The sequence below is a fragment of the Vombatus ursinus genome, unplaced genomic scaffold (genome assembly GCF_900497805.2).
Source record: "Vombatus ursinus unplaced genomic scaffold, bare-nosed wombat genome assembly UNPS02014787.1, whole genome shotgun sequence".
NCBI classification, from domain to species: domain Eukaryota; kingdom Metazoa; phylum Chordata; class Mammalia; order Diprotodontia; family Vombatidae; genus Vombatus; species Vombatus ursinus.
In genome coordinates, this window is record NW_020954565.1 from 865801 (window position 1) to 884873 (window position 19073).

Genomic DNA, 19073 nt, shown 5'->3' on the forward strand with positions numbered 1-19073 from the left:
GCCTTTAAAGGAAGATTAAGGGTTCAACAGGTTGAGTTTGAAGGCAGTGGTCCAGGTATAAGGAAAAAATAAGAGGGTGGCAAGTGCTAGAATAAATAAAGGATATATGTCAGTTTGACTAATTTTTAATATAGCTTTTGAGGTTGCCATATTGTACCATGACTCATATTGAATTTTGACTATATTTAAACACTCAGAGTTTTAATTTTTTTAAACTTGAAGTAGTTGCTACCGCTGCTTCCCTCGTGCTATATTTGTGAAGGTGATTCTTTGGACCCAAGTATAGGAAGTTACCATTATTCCTCATTATATTTAGTTTTATAATACTAGTTTTACTGAAAACTTTTTCAATGGTAACATGATAATCCAACATATTAGCTATTCTCCTTATCTTCGCATCACCTGCAAGAAAAAAATACACACACACACACACACACACACACACACACACACATACATACATATCTTCCATGCCTTTATTGAAGTCATTGATTTAAAAAAAACAAACAAACGATGGCAGAGGGTTAAGTGCTCTGGGGCACACAACTAGATTTTTCCTAACTGGCATTGAGCCACTTATGACTATTTTATTTTTGAATCCAGTAATTCAATAATTTTAAAATTCATCTGAATATGCTCTCATCTAGCCAGTATATCTTTATTTTATTGAGCAGATTCTTCAAATGCTATGCTAAGATTTTGACCTACAACTATATGTTTAAAGCTGGAATTCTTAACCTAGAGTCTATGAGTTTGCCCAAAAAATATTTTGATGGTAATTTCAATTGGTGTCTTTTGTGAGACTATGTATTTTATTTTTACAGACCTTTTTTACAAACCTTATTCTGATAAAAGGTCTATGCATTTTACTGGACCACCAGTGGGGTCCCTACCATAGATGAAGTTAAGACCACTTGGTCTAAAACATTTAAAGTATTTAACTCATCTATCAGTTTAGCTATTTTGCATAAAAAGGAAATGAGGTCAGTCAAACTCCACCACTTTTGATGAGGCCACGTGGTCCTTTGTGATTATTGCTATTCTTTCTAGAGACTTACAAATATTTGAGTTATTATTAAAGTTCTAAAATTTTGCAAAGAAAGAAATAAATTAATTTAGCCTATAGTTCTGCAATAGTCTCCCATTCTCCATAATCTTTCAAAAATTCTTTAGAGCAGCCGATTTTTTTTTTGCATTGTAGATGGTGATTCAAATATATTAGAGTAGCTAGGTTCTTTCTTACCATCTCTTCACTCATCTTGGGTTTCAATTCCCTGTTACATGTGAACAGATTTACATTTCCAAAATAATTACAGATGTACCACATTTTATTCAATACGTGTGTTGCTGAAATTATATATATAGTATAATTTGATATTTTCTGATTAACTTATGCTATGATGTGGAGGATGATTTTAATTTTATTTTGAATTTAGAAGTTTTTAAAAAAATTTACTTACAAATTTTAATTTTATTAATATCTGTATTTTTACCTTGCCTTCCTTTGTAAATATTTAACTATTTAGAGGCCCTTCACTTGTAACAAAAATTATACAGAGGAAAAATATAGCAGCAAAACTATATAAAATGACAGGCAATGGGGTATAGAAATCTATCCTGCCCTATAGGAAAATAGAAGGGGAAGGGGATTAGAGAAGAGGGGGTGATAGAAGGGAGGGCAGATCAGGGGAAGGGGTATTTAGAATGCATGCCATCTTGGGGTGGGGGGAGGGGAGAGATGGGGATAAAATCTGGAACTCAAAGTCTTGTGGAAGTGAATGTTGAAAACTAAAAATAAATTAATTAATTAAGAAAAAAACTATATAAAATGTTCCATAACCAAAGTTACCCACTTCTGGAAAAAAAAAAAAAAGGAGGGCTGTTCTTTTTCTCATATCTTCTCTGGGAACAAGTTTGGTTATGATAATTAAAGTTTCAGCTTTTTTGTTTGTTTTGTTTTGTTTTTGTGGTGGTGGTATTGTTCTTTTGTCATTCAGTATCAGGCAGCTAGGTGGCACATAAAATGCTGGGCCTGGAGAAGACTCATTTTCCTGAGTTGAAATCTGGCCTCAGACCCTTACTAGCTGTATGACCCTGGACAAGTCACCGAACCTTGTTTGCCTGAGTTTCCACATCTTTAAAATGAGCTATAGAAGGAAATGGCAAAGCTCCCCAGTATCTTTGCCAAGAAAACCTCAACTGAGGTCATGAAGTGTGAGGTACTGCTGAAAGGACTGAGCAGAGTCATTCTGTACAGCCTTCTCCTGGTTCTGTTAACTTCACTTTGAATCAGTTCATATGTCTCTCCAGGCTTTTCCAAATTCTCTATGTTCTTTTTTTCTTGTGGAACAATAATATTCCCTTACAGTCATATACCACAATTAGTTTAGTGATTCCCCAGTCACTGAATTCTACTTTTAGATAATTTTTAAATTTTTATTCATTTTTAATTGGTAGTAATACCTAACACGCTAATTTTAAGCAGTTATAACTACTAATTAATACACCTGGGCAAGGAGTAGTAGGTAGATGTATAGATTCCTCAGGGACTCTGTCAGAAAACTAATTGGGGGGGGGAGATAGAATATGGAAGTAATAGGGTGGGTCCCCAGTGAGGAAGACTTTACTTCTTACATTTTCATGAGTTGAAGGAAGCAGACAATCTAGTAGCTTCCTAAATTAATTATTCTTATCAACAGAATATTAAGCTCAGGTGTTTCCATGATGCTGAAGAGAAGTCAGTGCTGTTAGCACCTTCTAAATTTCATTAAGAAGCTCAGATGTCCTCATTCTGGCTATGCATTTGATTTTAATTTTCTAAGTTTCTATGGCATACCAGAATTTCTATCAAATAGATACTTTCTGTAAATACATACATATTTGGAAGATAATTTTGGTAAAGCAAAGAATAAACCATAGTTGATTTTTAAGTAATATTTATTAGTATTAAGGTTTTTTTTAAAAGAATGGTATACTTTTTCATGATTTTCCTTTTCAAACATTATTGCTCAGTAGTTATTTGCCAAAGTTAAGTTTTTTTCTTCTCCAAGGGAGAGTACTTATAAAAGGGTAAATATAAGATAACAGAAATTGTTTTTGCTTTTTCTCCTCATATATTAGAAATAATTTATGATGCTAAATGCAACAGCAATGAGCATTTTGATATTCACTTTCAAAAATACCTCCTACCTATAATTGCAGAATACATCATTCAAAAGAGGTTGTTTTATTAATGTATTATGTTATATCTATTATGAAAACTTAAAAGATTTGAATTAAAATATCAATATGTTCAAGGAAAGAACCACAGAATATTATTCTTAATTGATTAAAAAGGATAGCAGCATCTGGAATTCTGTTTTTAAAGTATAACATACCATCCTTTCTACTATCTTTAATACAACAACAAAGTCTTTTGTTTCAATAAATAAAGAAAACATTCTACACTGTAGCTTTCTATGTTACTGAGTCACTACTTATGTTGATAGTGGATTATCATATTAACAATGCTAATTTTAAGCATGTAATAAGTAAAATATCTCTCTGTGCAACTGATTGCAAAAAATAAAGACCTAACAAAAAGTGAAATGTGACTTTTGGGTGGGGGGTAGGAAGAACCCAACTTGCTTAAAAAAACTTGATTAAAGAAATCAAATCCTTCCATTAGCTATACTGAACCCCTAAAGCAATGGAGGAATTTGTTTCTTACAGACAATTAATCACATGCAGGCATGCCAGATGAGAACTATTGATTGCCCTTTTCTAGACTAGTGGCATTCAGACAGTAGACAGACAAATGCCCTAAGCAAGGGGGAGCATCTTTCTGCTTCTGCCTAGCATAGATTTTAATTGTTCTTTACAAATGTGTATGGCATTTTGCTGCTAATCTTCAGTCGAGCACTCACTGCTTTCCATTTCAGCTACACAACAACAGGTTATATTTTTTTATTACCTTTACTCCAAGGTCCTTCATGAGCTCAATCTCAAAATTCACAACATCATATGGCAGCCGAAACTGAGGGATTTCACTTGTACTAGGATAAAGAAAAAAGTTTGTGAAACAATTACCAATCATAAAGAAATGACACAATGTCTTTATCGATCAACATTAAAGACCTAAGGACCTATTCGAGAGCATTTACTGTTTTACAGGGGCATTTTCCACATCATTTTATGAGTGTCAAAGACACTTCAAATTAGTATTCACACAGCAAAGCTTTTCATTGTCCTATAGCAGTTATAAGGAAGAAAGTGAAATGTGAACAAAATGATGGAAGCAGCTGGAAACATATGTTAGGGAGAGCTAACTGTTGAGAATCATTTAAACTTTTTAGCTAATCAACCATGCTATATATTTTATTTGTCTAATTTGTATATGCATGTATATCATACATATGTGCACACATATAGATATATGACATATATATGCTTAGAGACAAATGTGTGTATGTGTGTGCATGTGTGTGTGTGAGTGTGTGTGTGTAAAGAGAGAGAGAAAGGAAGGGAAGGAGGGAGGGAGGGAGTTATATATCCCCTCCAAAGAAAAACCTGTAAGAATGAAATATACAATTAAAGAATTATCATCTTCTATAAATATTTCTATCTTCTCTGTTTAAATCCTAACCTCTAATTTTTTTTATTATTCTGCTTAGAGAATTGCAAGTTATACTGCATGTGGTCTATAGAATAATTCTTAAAGGGAAGTAATCTTCCATTATGAAAGCTGCAATATGTCTCCAAAGGTTAACACAATGATAAGGTAATCCTATTTGACATCAATATTTCCTGCCTACACCAAAATCACAAGACCTTTGGACATGGCACTAATATTTTAATAGCACAATGTTTTCTTTCCATAAGGTTAAGGAAAAGTAACTTTGAAATGTCTTCAGAAATTTCATTTACTGTTGCAAAAAAAAAATAAGAACTTTCATCATGAACTTCTAGTAAATGAATGTCCTATGACAATTAATAAAATTTCCTTTCATACAAATGGCAACAACATCATTAACTAGCTATATAATCTTGGCTAAGTCACTTAACCTTTTCCTCAGTTTCTTCGCATCTATAATGACAGAATTGTGTACAAAGTAAACCCAGAAAAATTCAGAACATTTTTCTGTAAGGATAACATACTCTAGCAAGAATTAATAAAAAGTATAATTCAAAATAATGAGAAATTGCAATTACATAAAATATATGAGAGCCAATCTACTAAGGTCCACTCAAGATACACACACACACATACACACACATTATTAATATAATTAATATAATTAATTTTAGTGGAATCTCTATCATTCTCTATGCAATTAGATGATCTATAAAATGATACATTTCTAACCTTTTTTGCTTATATCTACTCTCAATTTCTTTATTTGTCTTAATTCCACAACAAGCATTAATAGAATGATATTAAAGAATAGTAGTGATAATGAAAATCCTTATTTTATACCAGATTTTATTGGAAAGGCCACTTGTGCCTTTTCATTATATATAATGCTTGTTCTTCATTTTTTGAGAAATATTATTTAAAATATTAACAATGGCCCATTTACACTGATGCTTTTTGGTATTTAAACACATTTTATAAAAATGTGTTGATATTACTATTAATGTAATAATGTGACTTTTACTTTTGTTATTAATATGACCTGTTATCTTTATTTTTCCTAATATTGAACTAACTGCATTTCTAGTATAATTTAATCTTGTCAAAGTGTTTAATCTTTGCAATATGTGTCTATAGTTCCTTTGCTAATAGTTTATTCAATATTTTTGCATCAATATTCATTAGACATATTGAGATATAGTTTTATTTCTCTGATTTAGCTATTTCTGGTTTAGTTATGAGACTATATTTGTTTCAATAAAGGAGCTTTGTATGAGAAATTATTATTTTTTTGCAAATAATTAACATAATAGTGGAATACTTTTGCCTTCAATGTTTTATGAACTTCACTTGGAAATCCACTGATTCTATTTTTAAAAAAAAGAGATCCTTTATGACCTGTCCAATACTACATTCTGAGATTATCTTTAATTATCTATTTCTCTTATGGTTAATTTGTGCATTTCATATTTGTATAAATATTATTCCATGTAATTTAGGTTTTCAATTTTGTTGGTATAGTTTCTTATAGTTTTCTATTTCATTTGCTCTGATTTTATCTTTTACATTTTGATAATAGTAATTTATTTTTCCCCTCTTTCAAAAAATCAGATTGGCTAATGGTTCATCTCTTTTTTAAAAATCATATCTTTATTTTATTGATTGAGTGATGTTGTGACAATTACATTAATATTTAATTTGAAGACTTTATATTTTTTATATTTAGTTTTTTATTTGCTAGTTTTCCAGTTTTTTTTTTTCTAGTTGAATACCAATTCATCAATCTGTTCTTTCTCTTTTTGTTGATGAAAGTTTTTACTGGTAAAATTTTCTCTTATATAATATTTTGGCATAATCTCCAAAGTTTTGTTATACAGGATCATTGTTGCACCTTTATTTTATGAAACTATCTATTATTTCTATGATGCACTGATTACTGAGGATTACTTAGTTCATGCTTAAATTTGAACCATTTCTTCAAATATCTTTATTGTTTATATTTTTATTATATTGTTGTAAATAAAGAATATTCTTAATATTGATATTTTCTGCTTTTGTTTATGATGTAGTTAACACTGTTGAACATGGTCAAGTTTTTTAAATGTGTCATGCATGGATGTGTACTTCTTTCTCTTCCTATCCAATAATCACAGAACTATATTAGGTTTAACTTTTCTAAAGTTTTATTCAGGTTCTTAACTTTCTTCTTGATTATATTTTTGTCAGATGTGTCTAGATTTGAAAGGGGGTATACATAAAGATTACCATGTATTTTTGATATCTATTTTTCATTTAATTCATTAACATATGCTTTAAGTATTTAGATGCTATGCCACTCAGGGTGTATTACACATACATATATGTGTGTATGTATATATAATATATATACATATATGTATATGTGCACAATATATTGTTAACATGGGCTCTATAATAACCATACTATATGCTACACCTTCTCTTCTTCACAGGAGAGAAGGGTGATGGAATTACACACAACAACCAGCCAATTAAAAGGATTTCTGAAGCTCAGAGCTGCTTGACATATCAGTGATGCTTTGTTAGTGAACTCTAGCCAAATTTGGAGATGCTTGTAGCCGCCAGAAACCAAACACCTCACAGGGAACCCTGAGCAGCAGCTGAAGACTCAAGACCTTGCTCGGGACTTTCTAAACATCTTGGCTTTTTGTGTCTACAGATATCTTCTTCCTTAACCTTGCTTCTTGCCAGAAAGCCTTTAGAAACTATATTATCTCGCCATTTTTTACCACTCCCCTTTGAGCAGCTGAGAACGCTCTCTCCCTCTCTGCTGTCTTGCAGGATCCTCTTCCTTGCAAGCCTTTTCTCAGACAATAAAGCTTTATAATCTGTGATCAGACTCTGTTTCATTTCAGGTTCCTTCATGGGCCTGAGGGTCTTTTGTTAACAATATACATGTACGTATGGATGTATACATATATATGTATATGAACAAAGAAACAACAAAATAACACAAATCTATATATGATATTTATACACAAATAATATGTGGTATTTGTGTGTATAGTGTATACCACACATTTTATGCTACCTATATACTATAGATTAATATACTAAACATAAATTATATATTTTTGTTGTGTAATTTTTCAGTCATGTCTGACTCTTTGTGACCCCATTTTGGGGTTTTCTTGTCAAAGATACCAGCATGAGGGGCAGCTAGGTGGCACAGTGGATAGAGCACCAGCCCTGAAGTCAGGAGAACCCTCAGAGACCAAATCCGGCCTCAGACCAAACACTTGACGCTTACTAGCTGTGTGACCCTGGGCAAGTCACTTAACTTCAATTGCCTTAAAAAAAAAAAAAAGACATACCAGCATGGTTTGACATTTCCTTCTCCAGCTCATTTTACAGATAAGGAACTGAGGCAAACAAGGTTAAGTGACTTGCCTGGTCACATAGCTAATAAATGTCTGAGGTCACATTTGAACTCAGTTCCTCCTGACTCCAGGGCCTGCTCTATCCACTGCATCACCTAGCTGCCCCAAATTAAATATAGCATACCTGTACAGAAATACAAATAAGTATATTTATATAATACTATTTATAGTATTTATATTATTTCATTGTCTATGGTGCTTCTAAACATGGTGCAATTTTCCTATTTATTTCTTTTGGTTTTGTCTATTTTTACGGTTTCCTTTTCTGAGATCATGTGTGTTACCCTTGATTGTCTCAGTATACCAGAAGTTTTACAAACTCTCTACCAGCCTCACATTTAGTTACTTGTGAATCTTTATGTTTTAAGTTTCTTTCTTATAAACAACATCTTGTTAGATTCTACTTTCCAAAACATTTGTCTATTCTCCTCCATTGCATGAAGAGGTTCACCACATTTATGGCAACAAATGTGAAATAAATGTTTCCCTCCACCATGTCCCATTATATTTCTTTCTCCCTTTCTCTACCTCTTGACACAGAATATCATAAAAAAGGAATAAATTCAAGTGTGAATTGCCATCAAGACAATTAGTTTTTCTAGAGACAATCATCTTCCAACTCTACCCCCTTTAAAACTGCCTTTCCTTCCCTAAAACTTTCCTTGCCCCATTTTTTCTAATTGAGTTTAATATACTACTCCCCCAAAATGTGCATATTTGTATAAGAACCCTTCTTCAGAAAATTCAGATTAGATTGAGTTTCACATGATTACTTCTCAATCTTTCCTGTTTCTATTTTTATAGACTCTTCTTATGCATCTTAAGTATGACAAATAGTAAATTCTATCCCCTTCTTCCTCATTTCTTCCCTAAAATATTCAATTTTCCTTCTCTCTTCTTTCTTCTCATAAGACCACCAAAATGAAAGTAAATGACCCCAAATTCACCTGTCTTTTGAAATTCCTTCAGTGACCATTGATGTTATTAGGATTCAGAAAGCATATTTGTCTCTTTTTTGTCTTTGGAATTAAGTATTTTATGAAAAAATAATGGAAACAAAAGATAATTTCATAAAAGAAAATAACAACAATGAAATCTTATACCAAAGTTTTTGGAATTCTATCAAAACAGTCCAGAGAAGAAAATTCATATTGCCAAAATCTCATTTTTACTAGTCACTGCCAGGTCTTGTTTGGTTCCATGGCTCCCTTGAAATCTCTCCTTTTGACAGTCTTAAGTATATATCTTTTTCACACGGAAACTCTTCATTTTGTCTACAGAATTTATGAGGTTTTTTTTTATTTTGGGGAGAGTTCCATTGGTGAGGTAAACATAGGATTCTATTTTCTTTTTCCTTCTGGTTCCAACAGACTTGAGGAGTTGCATTTGGAAGGCAATTTCCTGACTTGAAATGTGCACCTAGAAGCATTCGCTCATTCTTCTCATTGTTTTTGTGTTCTCATTTATAAAGTATTTCTCCTTGTACTAACCAGATTCCTTTTAAAGAATCTTCAAGAATCCAGTGGAATTTGCTTTCTAATTAGGATCACTTGACTGGGTTAATGATAATGTTAAGAAACATCAGATAGTTATGTATATACTTGAAGGCTTATTATACCATTCACTAGTATAAGGGACATTTGATCTTAATTGCTTGGAAAAGGCTTCAAGAGATTTTGATTCTTTAGGCTAATGAAAATTAGTCTTTCCCCATCATTCTGTGCTCTTTTCGTAAACTGAAATTTTGTTGAAAAGGATTTCCCACTGTTCCAACAGTAACTCTTTCTGTATAGAGGAAGGGTGATTAATTTTACAAGTACTAAGGTACTAATATATGATTTATACCAACCCATATATCCATATAATTCTTTTTATTATTAAGAATATCTTATATTTGTATAACCATGTTTCTCATAGCATTATCTCTAGATTGTGAGTAAAATACTAAAATTCCCCTTTACAGTTAAGGAAATTGAGATAGAATATTTAAGTGACTTGCTAAGGCTCAAACAGCCAAAAAATATCAGTCAGGAATCAAATTCAACCCTCTGGTGCTCTCTACATTACACAATGTTGCCTTTTAAGTCAGAAATACCTGTGTGCACTAGCCATTTTATTTTCCAAACATAGTGCTGATACTTTGCAATAGTTTTGCTTATGTTAATTTTGAGGGGAAAACTTTTAGTGCTGATAACTATAAATTCATAGCATATAATTATATAATATAATACATAGCATATATAGTATAGCATATAATTGTAACTATCACTACTACAACTATCACTCTATTTCCTTCATATAAAATCAAAGTAGAAAAAAATGAATTAGCCATAGTGAACATGCTATGATATATGAATTCTAACAACAGGAAAAATATCAGGGCAATTGATGACACTGATATATTATTTATTTTAAAAGCTGCTTGCTATTTCTCATTTATTTTTGCCATTTAAAACAAACGGATGTCTGTATAGAAAAGGACTCACCTGATATTTTCTTCATTAGTGTTAACTATCTTTGATAATACCCTCAAGTCCATTTAACCCTTTTAAACTCATCTTGGGAAAGAAGAAATAGGAGGAAAGAAAGACCATTGATTACGTTAAAAATTGGGTGTAGCACTGACATTGTTTTCAGCAACTTTGGCACTGCAATACTTATTCACTTGAGAAGGAAGAATCTATTCAGATTCAGAGGAAAGGGAAGGATAAAACCTGACATCACATCTTTGAGGCAATTGATTTCAAATACGAAGCTAATTTAATCTTTTTAGGCACTTTGGTTTGAAGAGACCAGAGAATAAGAATCAACTGTGTAAGTGAGAACATAAATTAACAAGGAAATTGTGGCAGCAATGATGGCTAAATTCCATCTTTAAAAAAAAAAAACTGTATTAAACATCAGCTTCGTTTTATTCCTTTGTTGTGGGGCTAACTTAAAATGAGTCATACAAACATAATTGTGAACCATTGGATTTTTCCACAGAAATAAGTAGAAGTAAAAAATGTGGAAAAAATATATTTGGTCTCTAACCTGGGAGAAACAGTATCATTAGAGTACAAATGACATCAATATAACTTTATGTAAAGACATAGGCTTAGTGAAAATAAGTGACAGAAAATAAAACTAATGTCTATGAACTCATTTAAAATAAGAAAAAACTATTCAGAGGAATATTCTATGTAAATATTCCCTTCATAAATGTTTTTGAATACAGCCCATTTTGAAGCTAGACTTATTTTTCCCCTTAAAAAGAGAATTATGAATGCAACATAGGGGCAAGGATCTTCTTTGTAATTGGTCAGTAAATAAGCAAGGATAAAGTTTATGTTGTTTAAATTAAGAATTTACATATTCACTCATGTGTATAATTGAAAAAAGTATACAAATGCTTCATTTACAGCATGTGTTTCTAAGAGATTATGGATTTTTTTCTTTTAAATTAATAAATCTGTGGCGAACTTTTACTTACAAAGAAAATGCTTCATTCCTTTTCAGCAAAATCATGAGATGGCCTTGCTATTTCCCTAAATGAACAAATATGACTCTATAGAATATGTGATGTCCTATCAACAGGGATTGATGTCTGGAAAAATACAGAGTATAGGAAAATGCCAATAGTACAATAAAATAATGATCACTTGACAAGTAGTCATGTCCTCAAAGAAATCCACTCAATAGTTGATGATTTATATCTCAATAAACTACTGTTTTTGTATTCATGATCATTGATGTTAGCTTTTTAGCATATTAATATTTAGCTGTTCTCTAAAAGTTAAATATATATTAACATGCATTGGGAGTTTCCAGTAGACTTGGACAACATAAGCAAAAATGACAGTCAGAGTATGATAAAATTTATTCTGTGTGATCATTAAATACGTGAAATTCACAGCTCAGAAATAAGGTATGGTAAGAACCACAATTTTAAAATATTATAGTACTGATCACTGCCCAGAACACATTGCAGAAGATGGCACTACTAGCAATATTTTAATTAATGCATTGCCAGTTTCAAAGTAGTACAAATGTAAGGAAAATAACTATCGGGAAGTTGCTTGGTAATTATTGAGAAGAATGATGATCATCTAATAGTTTCCTCTGAGTTATTATATCTTCTGTTTATGTGCTATGCTGTTTTACATATTTACATTTTAAAAATCATTTTGCTTGGCTTATCATATTGAAAGTTTGAAAAGCTAAAATACAAAATAAACATTCTATTATGATATGTCAGCTAATGCTACAGATTATGGTGGGACTATGATGGGATAGGAAAAAAAACAACTAAAACACCTGAAATAATTGTTTTACACTGATGATGTGGATTGATGAAGTGTTAGTGGGTAGATACTGTATAAGCATAAACTGGAACAGATTATTTCTAGGTACGCAGTTTGCATTTGTATAATGCTTTAAGATTTCACAGTTCTATCTTCTCAACAACTCAGGTAGGCAGAATATTATTACTGTTTTACAGATAGGGACATTGAGTTGCTGAGAATTTAAATGTCTTAGGAGAATAAGTTTAGAGCTGAAAGAGAACTTAGATGTCATGTAGTCCAAAGTATTCACCTTACAAATGAGAAAATTGAGACAGGATTTTTAACTGACTTGCCCAAGGCTACATAGTGAATCCATGAGAACACAATGTCAATCAGAACTAAACTCTGGATTACAAGTCCCTTTTTGGTTTTGGTTTTGGTTTTTTTATCCTGTTATCACATATCCTAATTAAATCTGCCTTTTTTTCCCTCCTACCACAATTGATTTAAGAAATTTAAGAAACTGAAGGGGCAGCATGAAGAATGTTTTTGACCCACTGAAATATGCCCTTCAAAAAACATTATTAAGCACCAGTATGCATCAACTACAAAGACAGGCAATGTGTCAAAGTGAATGGAAAGCTAGCTTTGAAGTCAAGAAGATCTAGTCTCAAATTCCACTTCTTATACATACCAGTTGTGTGAGTCTGTGCACAATAAAGAACCTCTCAGTGTCCCAGGCAAGACTCAAAGGTTACAAACTGCAGAAAAATTTGTCCCTCACTAGAGAGCTCCCTACACTAAATCTCAGGTCCTGACCCAAAAAATCTCAGGTTCTGACCCATAAAAAGTGCAAGATATTGTTTCAGATATTGGAAACACAAAAATAAGCAGCTCCCTCCTGCCCTTAGTTGCTTATATTTTCCTATGGGAAAAACAACACATACATAAATAAATAAATACAAAGTAAAATTTTAATGATTTCTAAAGTTAGAGTTTCCAATTTCCAATGTGTATGTTCCTTAACAATCACCACTACTGCTTTAAAAAAAGAGATGCAAGACAAATTTTTCCTTGGATACTTGTGTCTTCATCCAATCAAAAAAATTTTTGTCAGGAGTAAACCTTTCATTTAGGGAACAAGACATAGGAAATTTTAAATAACATAGCTTGCGGCCAAGTACAAAATTTAAAGTGAAAACTAATTTATACAAAGTTTGAGAGCTTGCAATATGCAAATTTTAAAATACCATCTGCAAGTCAGTAGTTTCTATAGGAACATGAACCAACTCTATTCACATTGTTTGACTCCATCATTTTTTACACTATAAACATAAAATGCATGTAGTCATTACCTTAAACCACCCACATATTCTTGTTTTTCAAATATAGTGATGTCAGAGTAGCCTAATCGAGCCAAGAAAGAGGCACAGCTCATACTTGCAGGCCCAGCACCAAGAAGAGCAATCTTTGCAGAATAAGCTTCAGGCATATCTTCTGGAAGAGGCAGAGAAGGGTTCCTGATTTGTGGAATATTCATTGCTTTGAATACCTGGAAGAAATCAATTCAGCTAGTTAGAAGTTCACAGCTAAATTCAGTAACCTCAAAGCATTTTTTTTTAATTACTGAAAAACATCCTTTTATGTAATGACATTTTCAAATGGATATGAGTAATAGCATATTAGTGTTAATATGGAGAGTACAAGCAACAGGCATTAGATAAAGTGAGGGACTCTGGTGGCCAAAATCTGTCAACTCTCTTTAGCAAAGACATGTTTTAGGCAGATTTGTTACCAACAGGAATAATCTGATGAGAATATTACATCCTTGGGAAGCAAAATTCTCTTAATCCAATCATATTTCCCCTTTAGCTGACATATAGTTTGACCAGGTGCCTATATCCAAAAACCCACAATTACATAAAATGCAGTTATTTTAATATGAAATTGATTCACAAAATGCGGTAATTGGGATACCTTTGCAAATACTCTGACAGAAAATGGATTCCTATCAAACTCCAAACATAGGAGCCATACAATCTCAGAGTTGGAGTGAAAGTCAGATGTGATCTTGTCCAACCTGAACATAGCTGCCTTCCCCACAATATAAACATAGATAGCATTCATATAGTGCTTTAATGTTTACAAAGCACTTTATATATATTATCCAATTTGTTCCTCACCAGAACCCTGTGAGGGAGGTAATATAATTGTCTCTTTTTACAGAAGAGAAATCAGAGAGACAGACAGAGAGACAGACAGATAGACACACACACATGCACACACACACACACACACAGAAAGAGAGACAGACAGAGAGAAATAGAGACAGAAAGAGATTAAATGACTTATCTACGGTCACTTAGCTTATATCTGAGGTGAGATTCAAGTGTGGGTCTTCCCTACTCCCAATCCATTGCTCTATGTACAAACACTATTTAGTTTAAAGTGATTTTGAAGTCTCTCTCTGAAGACTCTATTGATTAGGAATGCACTGTTTCATGTGGTAGTTAATTTTACATCTGGGCTGTTCAAATTATTAGAAAGATTGTTTTTTTTTTTAATTTTCCCTTTTCAAGAAGCCAACACCTACTTCTTTGCAACTTCCACTCATTATTCCTCTAGACATAAAAATAGAAAGAAAATAAGTCTGATTCCTCTTCCCAAGACAACTCTAGTGCCCTCTTTCATCTTCTTTATCCAGAGTAAACATTGTCTTTTCTTTGAATTTTGATGATAAAGTTTTGAGTGGTTTTCTTAGTGGTCACCCTTTGGAACAGACAAAGCTTATTGATTTTCCTTCCTGAAAAGTGGTGGAGAGAATTAAATATGTTCCAGATTTGCTCAAAATATAACCCTTACCTCACTAGTTTTGGACACTACTCTACTCTTAATGCTGCCAAAGATTTTATTAGCTTTTACAGCCACCACAGCTAAATCCTTGATTGATACTAAATTTGAAATTCTCTAAAATGCTCATTCTTTTTCACACAGTGTTGCCTAAATATACTACCCATTATTCTAATTATAAAGCTGAATTTTAATTTTTGCAAGATTATATATGTATTCCTATTACACTAAATCTTTTTTTTTTACATTTAGTCCATTATTGGGGCCACTCAATACCTTTTGGAATCCTGGTTCTTCCACTCAGTGTTTTAGCTATCCATCCCAGGGTTTTGTCATTGCAATTTAAGAAGTGTGCCTTCTATGCCTAAAAATGTGCGGATATAGAACTAAGCTGAAATCTCTGGAGTATTTACTACATGATAGACCTCACCTTCCGGGTAGAGATCTATACTTCAATTAATCCAATTCAGTTATAGTCATTCAACTGGTTTTGAATCTACATAACCTGTATCATTCATCCCACACTTCTCCATCTTTTTCAGAAAAAAAAATCACTTTAGAGATTTTGCCAAATGCCAATTCCTTTAAAGATGAAAGTTATGTTTCAAATTTTTAAACAAAAAATCTGAGGTACTGTTGATCCATTCCTTCCTACTCAGATTTAAAAAAACCATCATATTTCTATAACATCATATTCTCTTTGAAGAACATAAGTAAAAGATACCATCAAGTAAATGTATAATTGTAACAGAAAATGGGCTGAGTATGTAGTAGGGGTAAGAGATGAAATGTGGACAGAGTCAGTGTGCTCCACTGGCACCCTCACAACATCAAGAAAAAGCAAGGATAGATTTGAGGAAAATGAGTAGGCATCCAGTGGTGAATTTATGTTAGAATTGTTACAAGAGTTAGCTAAATTAATGAATTTCAATCTGAATCACTGAAGGGAATAGTCAAATAAATGAAATCCCATATCTATTTGAGTGCTTGAATTACAGTTATAGTATACATCATGTTATTGATTTTTATGAGCTCCACAATGGCCCTATGAGCTAAGTACAAGAAAGTGTTTTCTCTATTTTACAGATGAGTAAAATGAACCTCCAAAAAGTAAAATGATTTGTGCAAGGTAATTTTCTTCCAAGAAGTGAATTAGATTTCCCTGCCATACCCACTTTTATATTCTTTGCTTCCAATTGAAATTTTATCCATTGGTTGGGCATAGAAGTCAACCAGGACAGGAGGTAGAGTGCTGGTTACTGTGACAGAGACCCTTGGAAGAGGAATGTGATATGCAGGGAGGTAGGACAGGAGGCATAGTACAAATTGATAACAGGAGCTGTTTTGCCCTTCCTTGAGGAACACTCGGTCAAGCCCAGCACTCCTGTATGAATACAAGCAAGATCAACTAGCAATTCCACAAGAAGAATTGACATGATAAGAAGAATTGATTGACATGATAGCTATCGTGAAAATATGATGGGATGAGAATTATGACCACGCTAAACTCCAGAAGGACAAATCTTATTCAAAAGAAATAAGACAGATGAACTAGATTGGGAGAATAGAGAGAGTACTGTACATTGAGAAGATAAATGCATTTGAGTATAGTGCTTCTGAACTTAGCACTCATTGGTGTGGACGTTGGGTCCACAGTGAGATGAGTATTTCCCAGTGCCAGTTGACATATCTCATGGGCTCCCACAGGTTAGTTTATTTTTAATTGTCAGTCAATAGACATAATTAGCTCAAAGAAAAGACATTTAGTCAGTCAATAACATTTATTATTAACTTACTATGTGCCAGATGCAGTCAGGTGCTATAAAACACCACCCCCCATAATTCTGGGATTCACTCTCCCACAAACACTCATAGAATCACTATGGAGAGTGGACGGGAACTCAGAGCACACTAAGAGTAAGCTACCTATGTGGTAGGTCAATACAACTTATGTTTCTGATATTCCAGGGACTTGATACACTTTCTTTTCTTGTGGCATTCTGAAAGTTATCCCTACTGGGTAAAGCATCTCTTCCAGCAAGTTTGCTCAACTGTGATCCCTGTCTATTTCACTCAACAGCTTGACTTTAAACTAATAAAGCTAATTTTCTTCTTGAATCTACTATTCTATTCTTCTACTACTTCTATTCTTCTTGATTCTCTTCTCTGTTGCCATAGATCATCTACCTTGAAAGCAGTTTTTTTTTCTTCTTACTTTGTGTGTATTTATGTGATTCAGTAGCTCTGCCACAAGATGCCATTGTAGAAGGAGGTAGGGAAAAAGTGAAATCTCTTTTCTTTTCCCTCAAATACATTGTTGTAGAGCTGAAGGAGCTGTATTCCAAAATGCTGGACCCTGTCACAAACAATCTCTTAGGAAAGAAAGCTTGGCTTTGTAAAAGCCATAAGACACATGGTCATTCTTCAGCTAGTTAGTGGGTAACTGTCCTTCTAATTTTATCAGGAAGACTCCTTCGCATTTTTTTTAAGGTATAACAAAACAGAATTTTCCCCCACTTTATTTGACATATTAATATCTTATCATTTCTGCTATATGTCTTTTTTTTCCTGCAATTAATTCAACTGAATTCAGGGGAAGGGATCAAATCCCCTTTCCATAAACAGATTCTATAAGGAAAAGTGAGAAATACATGGAGAGTAACTGGTAAAGATAAGCTAAAAAAAGAAAAAAAAACAGAAAGGATTATGTCACTGGAGTATGCAACCAAGGAATTCAGGGAAGAACTCACAAACTTGACACAGAAGTATATATAGCATTGGTGGGGCATTTCAGGTACCCCAGAATCTGCTGAGCTCTTTGTTCAAAAAATGAAACAGTTTGCAATTCCTTGAATTATTTTCAATCAATCACTTAACCAACCACCATTTATTTAGTTCCTATTACATGTTAGTTACTATGCTAAATACTGAGAGATACAAAGACAAAAGTCAAACAGTGGCTATCCTCATGGAGCTTATACTCTATGGAAGGAGCCAACATGTACATATGGTAAAAAATGATATAAAAATAAAGACTTCAATTTATCTGAAAAATATCAGAGAGTTTTAGCAGACTACAAATTCAATATGAGTATTATTATCTGATTTTACAGATGAGGAAACTGAGGCAAGTAGAAGTTAAATTGACTTATCCAAGGTCACGCAGCTAGTATGTGTCTAAGGCTAGACTTGAACTGAGGTCTTTCAGATTCCAAGCCTGGCACTCTGTCCCTGTGCCAATACAGACAATGAGCTCAGTCCAGAAATGAATAAAAAAAAAGAGTAGGCTAAAATCACTCTCTAGGAATTGTGTAATGCTTGATAACTATTACCTTCTCATAGAAGAGAAGAATATCATTTAACATAAGGGTTTGCTGTATTCCAGTAATTCTTTCAGCAACTTTAATTCCAATTTCCCATTTCTCAATGGGAACAAGTTTCTCTGTACCGACTATGCCCTCTCTCTCATTTTTATTGTTCCATTCCCTTCTCAGATGAGTGGGGTACAGTGGGAGGGGAAGAAGAAAGATTAGTGAACAAAACCGGTTAAGGTTAATAAGAAAAAAATAGATGTTTTCATTTTTGCTTTTACTATCTCAAAATCTTATTTTTTAAAATAATATTTCAATAATTCAAATTTTAAATAATTCATTTATTTTGGTAAATAATACTGAATATAGCCTCAGTATGGCTATATAAAAGATTGGCTGTGGTTGAAAGGAACTTATCACCCTGTCAATGAGCCCTTAGGTGACAGCTAGGTGGCACAGTGGATAGTGCACCAGCTCTGGAGTCAGGAGGACCTGAGTTCAAATTCATCCTCAGACACAACTTACTAGCTGTGTGACTCTGGGCAAGTCACTTAACCCCAATTGCCTAAAAAGAAAGAAAGAAAGAAAGAAAGAAAGAAAGAAAGAAAGAAAGAAA

At 32.9% G+C, this 19073-nt stretch overlaps 1 protein-coding gene across 1 annotated transcript in view; it reads right to left on the minus strand.

The window, feature by feature from the left end:
• Positions 1–19073, minus strand: part of DPYD (dihydropyrimidine dehydrogenase) — a 1024364-nt gene that overhangs the window by 677799 nt on the left and 327492 nt on the right. The window contains exons 6-7 of the mRNA XM_027868249.1: positions 13652–13848; positions 3953–4034 (exon numbers count right to left, since the gene is read on the minus strand). Coding sequence (XP_027724050.1) covers positions 3953–4034; positions 13652–13848 — 279 coding nt within the window. The remainder of the gene's footprint in view (positions 1–3952; positions 4035–13651; positions 13849–19073) is intronic.